This window comes from Lycium ferocissimum, chromosome 3 (genome assembly GCF_029784015.1).
Source record: "Lycium ferocissimum isolate CSIRO_LF1 chromosome 3, AGI_CSIRO_Lferr_CH_V1, whole genome shotgun sequence".
Taxonomy (NCBI): domain Eukaryota; kingdom Viridiplantae; phylum Streptophyta; class Magnoliopsida; order Solanales; family Solanaceae; genus Lycium; species Lycium ferocissimum.
Window position 1 is genome coordinate 4,743,656 of NC_081344.1, and position 10,892 is coordinate 4,754,547.

Genomic DNA, 10,892 nt, shown 5'->3' on the forward strand with positions numbered 1-10,892 from the left:
TGTCCTAGATTACTTGTTCATTTACAAAACCAAGATAAAAATTAAATCTTTTCATCTTACCCTCAGTATTAAATATTCTTAAAAAATAATCAATATTGATTAGAATGTATTTATTGGAGAGAAATAGGAATAAAGTAGTAAAATATATTTTTTATTTATGATTTCTTAAGGAAAGTGCAAAAGGGAAAGTAGCCAACTAATATAGGACGGAGGGAGTATAACTTATCTCATAATTAGTAACCAAACAAGGAATAAGACAGTACTAAATTATTATCCAGGACTATTTATGCTTGTCCAGCACACCAAACAACGCCTTAGTATATACTAACCATTCTTTGAGGGGTTATATGTAATTTTCCTTTTCTTCTTAATTTCGAAACTGTAAAGAAGCTAGGGTTTATCAAAAATGGAGACAGCCAAAGACACCGTACAAAACGACGTCGTTTTGCGCTCCGACGACGATACTCCGACGCTAAGTTCTCACGCTTTAGAAGCACTAAAAGCGTTCCTCGCCGAACAGAACGGAGCACTAGTTGAAGATGACGTGGCCGAGCAGGCGGCGGAGGATGACGTGGCACTGGTGTCGGAGGATTGGCGGCTAAGCCAGTTTTGGTATGACAGAGAAACAGCTGAAACTGTTGCTAATGAAGTGCTGGAGCTTTGCCGGTCGATTGATTCGCCGGCCGTTGCTTGCATTGCTTGCCCCACGCTTTACGCTTACCTCAAGGTACTGTACGGTTATTTTAAAGTTAATTGTGCTACTTATTGAAATATGAAGGACTAAATGGGTAAGAGTAGAAAAGTAATAACTAACTGGACCCCGCGTGTGACTAACTCATCTCTTCCTTGTATGTACAACCCTGCAAGCTAACCCACTGTTTGGATGGTTGTAAAAATTCCATTAAGTGATAGTCGAAAGTAGTTACTTTAAAAATGTGCATTTTAAAAATAGCATCTTTGTAGGTGTTGTATTGTATTGTATTGTATTTTTTAACAAAATGACAAAAAAAAAAGTTGCTTATTTTTGCAAATTTGCATTTTGTATCGAAAATAAATTTTTTGTTGTGGTTTAATAGCCACACTTTTAAAAAATGGCTGTATTGCAAAGTAGTCGTATATGAAATCGGCTTTTGTTTGTATTATATTGTATAATAACTTGTAAGTTCACTAAAATACCCTTTAACTCTTAAATTAGAAATTAGTTTATATATCAATAATACTCAGGTAAAGGATAAAATAGGAACTTTTAAAAATAAGTTGGTGGTGGGTGTGGGTGAGTGGTTGTGGGGTGGGGTTGGGTGGTGGTGAGGGGTAGTGGGTGGTGGTTGGGGTGGTAGGGTGGGTGGGGTAGTTGGCGTGGTGAGTGGTAGGGTGGGGCGGGGTAGGGTTAGTGTTGGGCAGGGGTGGGGTGGGGTGGCGTGGGGTAGGGTTAGTGGTAGGGTGGGGGTATAATGGAGAAATGAAATACGTAGCCACGCAAAAATCACCAAATCCGTGGTTACAAAAATTGAACTTTTTCATGGCTATATAACCACGGAATTATAATGGATTTACAACACCATACCACATAGTTTTAAGAACAATGGATACAAACGTGGTTTCGTAGAAAACCATACATTAATGAACCACGGGAAACCACCATCCAAACAGGGTGTAAGAGTACCCAGAACACATCATGAAACCGATAAAAAGCACCGTGAATAACCTCAGGGTTATTGTTAATTTCATTTTGTATGGGATGAATATAATTCAGCCTGGTGAAAATTTACTAAAATGAGAACAGTAATTCTTGGCCTCGTGAGATTTGATTCAATGGCATGGTAGTACAGAGTAATGTGTGGTAGGGAGCAAGTCACAACTTCAAATCATACCGAGGCAAAGAGAAAGCACCTAGTGATTTCTTCCTATTTGCCCAAGTTTGGTGGACAGGGTTACCCTGGCTTGTACACTCTTGCTGGTGAATCAAGCTTGTTATTTAGCTGGAAACAACTGATTTCTCTGAAATAAGAAACAATAGTTCTTGAAATTCTAATTGAAGGACATTGTTCATTTTGATTTTGCGGTATGTGTACTAAGGTGATACTGAGTGTATTTTAGTTGTCAAACTTGTATACTTAGGCCGCTTTCGTCCTTTAAAGTCTAGACATAAAAAACAAATCATGTTAAGTCTAGACACTATAATTCTGTGTACACTATATTTCTAGCTCCATGTTATAGCTGTATCGTATATCGTGTGTAAATTATTTGCATGCCCAATTTCAGATTATGTAAGAAATTTATAATTTATGTCATATTGTTTCAAGAGTGTTTGTACACAGTGCTTATGAAGCAATCCTGACGTTTTTCTTGCATTTCCTTTTTCCCGTCAGAGTGTTGTGGTGTTCCTTATTTTCTTTTGTGTTCCTCTCTTCAATGGCTACTTTTAGTAACTTAAAATTGGAGATTTAGCTAGACTAAAGCATCGTAAAATGTCTACTTTGGCTGGAAAAAGCATAATTTATGATTAGTGTGATATCTCCTTTCACACCCTCTCTCTCTCTCCCTCTCTCACTCGGTCTCTCACTGTGAGGGCATCAAAGAACAAGTCTTTTAATGAGGGGTTCAGTTTCAATGGAGTATTAGTGGTGCACAAGTTTCCGGAAGATCACACCTATAATCATATTCTTCCAAAAGTCTTCATGCTCTTCGGTTTCTTTTCCTTTATCTTGTTCATGAATGAGAGGGCCAATTTTCTCATATTATTCCGCATCTTGGGTCCATTTTCTCATTTCTTGTAACTCTTCTCTTTTCCTCTAGATGAGTTTTCATATAAATCAACTTTACCAGTTTCTAAACAAAAGTTTTCTTATAAATGTTGAAAAAAGATATTAACCTTTGTTGAGTGAAGAACAAAGCGATGGCAAGCAAAGAATAGCACTTTCAAAGAAAAAAGTGTTTGAAGGTGATCCATCAGTTTGCAACCAATTATACTATAGCACTCGCACACAATTTTGACCTATATAATTTTAAAAGATAACTTGCTTTATGTAGTCATACGCATTGATGAGTCTTCATTCTTCCATGTACTCATATGATGTGAACGTCTTTTTTGTCGTGGAACGATGTGCAATATAATCTTATGATTCCTCATTCCTCGGCATAATTCGTTGCTTTTCTTTAATGTGAAGATTGCAGGATGTTTTCCCCTGAAGTAGCAAAAAGAGCTGCTCTTTTATTAGATTGTTTTGCTATTTTCCTGCCTTTCATTTTTATGCTGTTCTCTTACTTCAGTGTGAGCTAGTAGGTCTAGAGCTCATTGCCATGATGTTTTCCATAGCACAATTCATCACTTTTCTTTAATGTACCCCTCTCTGCAATTTTATGTTATTCTCCTTTCTCAAAGTTAGTCAGTAGGTCCGAAGCTCATTGCCAGGTTATCTCATTAGTTTGGACCTTGAGGGTACTCAATTGTTATCTGATCTTTTAGTTCGTCATGATGAACTGCTATATGTTCCAACTTCTAATGCTTTGTTTTATGCACTTGGTCTCAGAAAATTGACCCTAATGTACCAGCACAACTTCTTGAGTATGACAAACGGTTTGAACAGTATGGAAGTGAGTTCACATTCTACGACTACAAACAACCAGAAGACCTTCCTTCATCATTGAAACATTCATATCCAATAATTGTTGCAGATCCTCCTTACCTGGTGAGAGCTTATATGCGCTGTATACCGAAGCGGTTCTATGATTATTAAAAAATGTCTTATTTTGTACTTATTTCGTTTTTACTTGTGTCTGATTTGATTCTGAAGGTCCCTCTATACTTAAGAGATATCTCTAAATAAATTATCCTCCTTATATTCAGAATTTTACATATAGTTGATGATCATTCATTGCTTAATTATGGGCTTCTCACCTTTGGTTGGGATGATATATGAAAAGAGTGCATAGTTTGCATGTAAGTATCCCAACCTTGACTGTTTCATAGTCTGGCATGCAAGTTTCTAAGTAAACCTTATTCTTGCCCATTTCTTTTCTTCTCTAAATTTGGTCATCTTAATTTCAAATGTTACTTTCTCTTCTAAGTTCTATCAGAAAATTCATGCTTCTTTCATTTTCTACTGGTCTCCACTAATTAGAGATTTTATGCTGCCTTAATTGTTCATTTTTCTGATTTGTTATTCTTCGATCAACGGGCATATCTTAGTATCTAGTTGACAATGCTCATAAACATAATTTTTATCTTTACCTCTGCTTCTTTTATTTTTTATTTTTTTTAATCTATATATTTATATAAAGCGGGGCACTAGACCTGCCACGTGGCATGCCTCGTTGGCCTCAAATGTTATTTATCTTTTTTGTCATTTTTTTGCCTTTTTCTTTCAAATTTTATATTAAAAAAATATTCTTTTCCGTTAAATGCAACACAAGCCGTTGCAATTGTTCCCAACAAAAACTAAGCATTGCATCCCTTAAACAAATGGAAAACTAAACAGTGCATCCCTTGAACAAATGAAACGTATGGTTACAGCTGATTTAATTTAAACTTTTTAGTTAAAATTCCATACTTAATTTCTCATTTTCTATGACGTTCTTACATAATATATATTAGTTATGAAATTATTCAATGCCCAACACATCTTTGTTTTTCCCTGTCCTCTCATCTTTCTATATTACTCTTTGTTTTCCATCTCAGTCCACAATCCCGTCTCTTATGTCAAATTAATGTAATAATTACTCATATTACAAAAAAACAAAAAAAACAAAAAAGAAGAAGAAGACAAATTTAGGAAATTCAAAGTTTAAAAACTTTTTCAACAATTCATTTTTTTTATTTGACTGCTTTAATTTTATTCTTTTGAAGATTTTTGATATATGATGATTGAACTTATTTTTAGGAATGTGACTTCATTAAGGAGAAATATAAGAATTTGACTGTTTGTTAGTAATTTTTTAGAAATTTGTTTTGATTTTGGAGCAAGGTGTTCTCATCCGTGTTATATTTTATCCACGACGGTTGCCAGTCAGTATTGAATTTAAATTTAACAATATATATTTCATCGGTGTTGTAGTTTGTCCCTAACTTTTTGTCCAGTTATTATTGAACTTTTTAACATTCACCCATACATTATTCAACTGATACTCTTCAAGTTTATGCCTTCTTGCTTTTTACGAGAATGCCAAGTAACTTCCTCAAAACTACTTCATGGATTTAGGTATGAAGATTTCTATATTTTTCTTGATTTCTTATCTTTTGGCGTTTAGAAATATATCTTAACAACCTTTTGTTTAATTTTGTTTGTAATTGGATTATTTTGAGCGGAAAAGACATTAACTGCGTTGGGCATTTTTGCTTTTATTTTTTTTGTTGTGTCATCGTGACCTCTTCTTTTTATTTCGCTTAAAGTTATGTTTTGATTTAGAAATCTAAGTTTCTCAAAGTACTTATATGTTGTGTTATGAAGTTGTGTGTATCGTCAGAAAAAAAAAAAAGATATTCTATTTTTTACAAAAATATATTTTATGGTTAGTTTAAGATTAGAGTATTAGAAAAATATCATTTCATAAATTAAGTTTGTAAAATTCTTAAATTGGTATCACCATGTTGTTATTTCTGATACTTTTTTGTTTTCCAATTAAAACTTGTGTAACATGACAAGCATTTTTGACAACAACAACAATTTTCTTTTTACTCGGACAATAGTTGAGGTAAAGGATTAACGATGTTGGAATTGCAAATATAGTGCTTGGTTCCACCATCACTTTTGTAAAAATTAATAGACAAAGATGATGTTTTCAGCTAAGAACCTTTTGTAGTTTTTCTTTTTAATAAAGCAAGTAACTATTATAGTTTCAATAGGGAAATAACACTTCTTCTTCTTCTTCTTCTTTTTTTTTTTTTTTTTTTTCGTTTGTATTGTCCATGCCATCTCTTGTAAGATTTTTGAAAAAGTTACTTTTCCCTGGACAGTTTTATTTTTGTACATGCTTAAGAAAATGCGCGCTATGTTGCCTTCTTGAGATATTCTGTATGTTAATAATGAGCCTATTTGGATGGGCTTACAGCGAACATTATAAGGCGAAAACTTATAAGCCAAAACAAAATAAGTTGGGGTAGGCCAACTTATTTTTGTTTTAAGTTGTTTTAGCTATAAGCCGCTTTAGATAACTTAAGTCAACGGCTCAATTAATTTTTTGGGCTTATTTTAAACACAAAATGACTTTAAGCTGGCGCCCAAACACTCAAAAAAGCTGAAAACAGCTTATAAGCAACTTATAAGCCAATCCGAACGGGCTCAATAATTACTATGTGATTAATTCTGGTGAACACTTCATTGTGATATCAAAAGATTTTGGGTTTTACCTCTTAGGTTTCTGCTTTTTTCCTTTACGAAGTGAAAATAAAACAGAAACTTGTGTTTAAATATACACTTTTAATTTGAAACTGTGTATTAGTTTTACTAATTGTCCGTCAATGCATTAATAATATCATTATCTTCTAAAGATATTAATGCATAATCTAATTACTCTACGATTGTTATTAACATTTCTGAATAGCATTTAAATAGGAATAAAGGGGCAGAAGATTGTAATTACATAATTTTTCCCTCTACGCAATAAGTTCCCTTCACAATAGGAAATTTTATTTATTTGATATTTTTTATATTTTATTTTTTCATATATATTTTTTTTCCTTAAACACTTGATTTTTTATTTTATTTGTGTTTGTCTTAGATTAAAGTTTACTTTTTTATTAATTAAATTTACAAAATAACGTATCTAACTGCGCGAAGCGCGGGTCAATTAACTAGTTTTTATAATGAATCTGCTTTGTCTTTTACTTTTTATTAATCTGGATCCCAAGCATAATTACCTCTACCCTCAAGGTCTGTCTCTCTATAAATATGCAAGGATCCTGCTTAAAAATGAACTTGAAAGGTGACCCCCTTTCACCTTTTCTGTTCATACTAGCTATGGAAGGATTGAGTAGAATGTTGAACAAAGCCAAGCAATTGCAATGGCTAACTGGTTTTGATATAGGAAGGGATAGAGCAGTCAACATCTCCCATTTGCTATATGCAGATGACACTTTGGTCTTCTGTGGGGCTGACAGAGGGCAGATCCTCCATCTAAACCTTACTCTACTAATATTTGAAGCAGTTTCAGGTCTTTATATAAACATGCTCAAGAGTGTGATTTATCCTGTAAATGAAGTGCAGAATGTTAAGGAACTGGCAGACATACTGGGTTGCAGAACTGGTACTTTTCCAACCACATACTTAGGACTCCCACTAGGGGCTAAATATAAGACAGAAGGCATCTGGAGTGGAGTCATCAAGAAGTTTGAAAAGAGACTTGCTACTTGGCAAATGCAGTACCTATCAATGGGGGGCAGACTAACATTGATTAACAGTGTGCGTGATAGCATCCCAACCTACAGTATGTCACTACATCCCATAACCAGTAAGGCTTTGGAGCAATTGGACAAAACTAGAAGGAATTTCCTTTGGAAAGGGAATAGCACCGACCATAAATTTCATTTGGTGCAGTGGCCACTAGTCTTGTTACCAAAAAAGTTGGGTGGCCTCGGCATTAGAGACTTATCACTGCACAACAAAAGCCTACTAATGAAATGGTTATGGAGATACACTCAGGAGGAGCAGAGCCTTTGGAAGGATGTAATTATTGCCAAGCATGGAGCGCTAAACCACTGGTGCTCTCATATCCCAACAGAGCCATATGGGGTTGGTGTCTGGAGAAGCATAAGCAAGTTATGGGAGGAGTTCTCACAACACCAACACTTAGTAGCAGGGAATGGGCAGCATATCAGATTTTGGAGAGACAAATGGTTAGGCGACATCCCTTTAATGGCTGCTTATCCCAACATGTTTCAGTTATCAAGGGAGCCAAACTCTACAGTTCAACAACACAGAGAAAGGAATTCATGGAACATCATCCTTAGAAGGAACATACAAGATTGGGAAATGGAGGAGTTGGTAAGCTTACTAGCAGCACTTCATAGTGTTGCAATAAATAGTGAAACACCAGACCAACTCAATTGGGGAGAAACAAGGAACGGAAAGTTCTCAGTTAAAGCAGCATACAAACTTCTAGGCCCACAGAATGAAATTACAGCTCATTGGCCTTGGAAGCTTATATGGAAAATCAAACTGCCCCCTAAGATCAGCTGCTTTAGCTGGACTGCATTTCATGAAGCTTGCTTGACTCAAGACAATCTAGCTAGAAGGACGTTTCAGATGGCTAACAGATGTTATATGTGCATGAAGGAAGCAGAAACTCACAACCACTTATTTCTACAGTGTCCAATAGCTGCAAATTTATGGAATATGTTTTTAGTACTTTTTGGACTCAAATGGGTCATGCCTCAGAGTATCAGGGATGTTTTTGTAAGCTGGAGTTGTTGGAGAGTTGATAGTGCCATCAAGAGAATCTGAAGATGATACCTGCAGCCATCTGTTGGAGTATCTGGAATGAAAGGAATAGAAGATGCTTTGATGGGATATCAACTACCTACCAATCTTTAAAAGCTAAATGCCTCATGTTTTTGTATAGCTGGGTTTATTTATCTCCATTAGATTCCCCTGTTACCTTTCTGAACTTTGCCAGCTTCCTGTCCCTTAACTAGCTATATAAAGGAGAGCTGGCCCTTTTGCTATTCTACTTTTGTAACTACTATGCATCTGCTTGATGCCTGCAATGAAATCATTTATCTCATCAAAAAAAAAGAAAGGCTTGCTTAAATTAACCTGTAGCGCATCTTCAGCTGTATTAGAAGGCTGTTCATAACCTAGAAAATGATAGATATTTCTAATCACTTAACCTCTTTTATCTCTGTTAGGAAACTAACTCTTTATGAACTGTCGTGACTGTGAAGATAATTAATCCCATTATTGACATTACTTGTCTAGTGCAAGTTTGACATTTGTATGATGATTCATTCAATACTTTTTTTCTTTTCATTTTTGAGAGTCGGGAATGCTGTGAAAGTGAATTAATCACGTTATTGTCAGTACTTGTCTTGTGCAATTTTGACATATATGCAATGATTTATTCAAATACCTTTTTTTCGTAAATTTTCAGAGTCAGGAATGCTTGGAGAAAACTGCTCAAACAATTTCTTTTCTCATGAGACCAGGACAACCTTACTTGCTTTTACTCACAGGTACGTACTGAATTTTATGCAATGTTTTACGACCTGGTCTCCCGTTGTTCATTGTGTTAATGGGTCATTGAATCTAGTTATTTTTTCCCAAGGATCATTAAACATTAAATCCTGTTATCTCTGCCTGTCTTCATTCTTCATGGTTGTCACGAAACTGCTTACTAATTTTATCATAGCAAATATTATGACCTTATACACAAAAAAAAAAAAAAAAAACTAGTAGAAAATATATAAAAAAAGTCGAAACTATTGCTCCCTCCGTCCATTTTTACTTGTCCTGTATTGACTTGTCACTCCCCTTAAAGAGTCATAAATAGAATGACAATTTTACTATATCACCCCTATTATTACTAATGATTGAAATCAATCAAACATACTCTATCACCCCAATTATTACTAATGATTGAAATCAATCAAACATACTCTAAAAACAATCAAACATACTTTAAAATTTGTGTAAAAATGGACGGAGGGAGTAAATGATTTAGAGACAAGATTTATCGACTTTCAGCTGCCTCCAAAGCAAAAAAAAAAAAAAAAAAAAAAAAAAAAAGAGGAGGAACAAAAATACAAGAACAGAGAGTGAGAATTCTACTGAAGAAAAGAGAAAAGATAAAATGACAGGAGAAAGTGAAGAAGGATATCCCATCTTGAAAATAACCAGAGTGAATATCTTGAATGTTATTTCACTTCTCTTTCTTTTTTGGTCACGTAGGTGAAGTGCAAAGGGATAGGGCTTCAGAGCTCTTGGGTTTACGTCCATGCGCTTTTAGGCCACATCACTCCAGCAAACTAGGCAATGAGTTTCGACTGTTTACAAACTATGACCCAGGGACAAGGCTAGGTGGCTGGGAACAGACGTAGCAAACACTTCTCCAATTGGAAATCTTTAGGTTGAGATTGGTTTGTTGTGATCGAAGCTTTTTCGAACATACTTCAAGTTTCGCATCTTTTCATGAAATATTATCTCTAAACCTTCTTCAGTTACCTAAACATACCTAAAAGAGCAAAAATATTAGAATGATATAGTTGTATTCTGGTTTCTCGTTCAGTTTTTTGTTTCCTTAAATGGGGACCATTTTGAGGTGCTGGAAAACCTATTGTCTATGCAACTTGTGAAATTTTGTCAGTTTTTACCTCTGTTCTGCCTTCCATCTTACCTAGTGTTCATTTATAATTTTTCCATATATTTTACCTTGTTATCTTCATGTTGTACCTAATAAGAAAGATAGATGATGTACCTCCAATCTTCTTCCTCCTCCTCCTATAAATTACTCATGTATTTGCAGTGCCCATGCTCAATTTGTTGCACAGTTTAGTTACATTCAAGTTGGTTTCTTAGTAGGCGTTTGGCCCTAGATTCCAAATATTTTTCACCTTATTTGGAATTTATGGAGTTGGAGCTGAAGGTGGAATTGTGTTTGGTTGTACTTTTTGCAAAGAATATTCGGGATAATGTTCTTGCTCGAATGTACTTAAATACAACTTCAAAAGTGAAAAGTGAGTTGGAAAACATGTTACGTATAAGTTGTTTTCCAAATTTGAAATTTCATGGCCAACATTGGTTTTCAAATAAAGTGAAAAATTGTTCTAGAAAAAACTGAATATTTATATGGCCAAACGTGTCCTAATCTGAACCCTAACATAATTATCTAAGACAATAATGTTCAATATGGATCCCAAGTCCTACTGAACTACTCTGCAATCAGACTCTTCCTTTCTCGAG

General features: G+C 34.8%; 1 protein-coding gene across 1 annotated transcript; it reads left to right on the forward strand.

Moving 5' to 3' along the window:
• The first annotated feature begins 334 nt into the window (after positions 1-334).
• LOC132049384 (uncharacterized) lies at positions 335-10,320 on the forward strand. The gene is made up of 4 exons (XM_059440152.1): positions 335-727; positions 3,531-3,689; positions 9,085-9,166; positions 9,882-10,320. Exons 1-4 carry the CDS (start codon positions 407-409, stop codon positions 10,028-10,030), a joined length of 711 nt encoding a protein of 236 aa, XP_059296135.1. The 5' UTR covers positions 335-406; the 3' UTR covers positions 10,031-10,320.
• Positions 10,321-10,892: the final 572 nt, after the last annotated feature.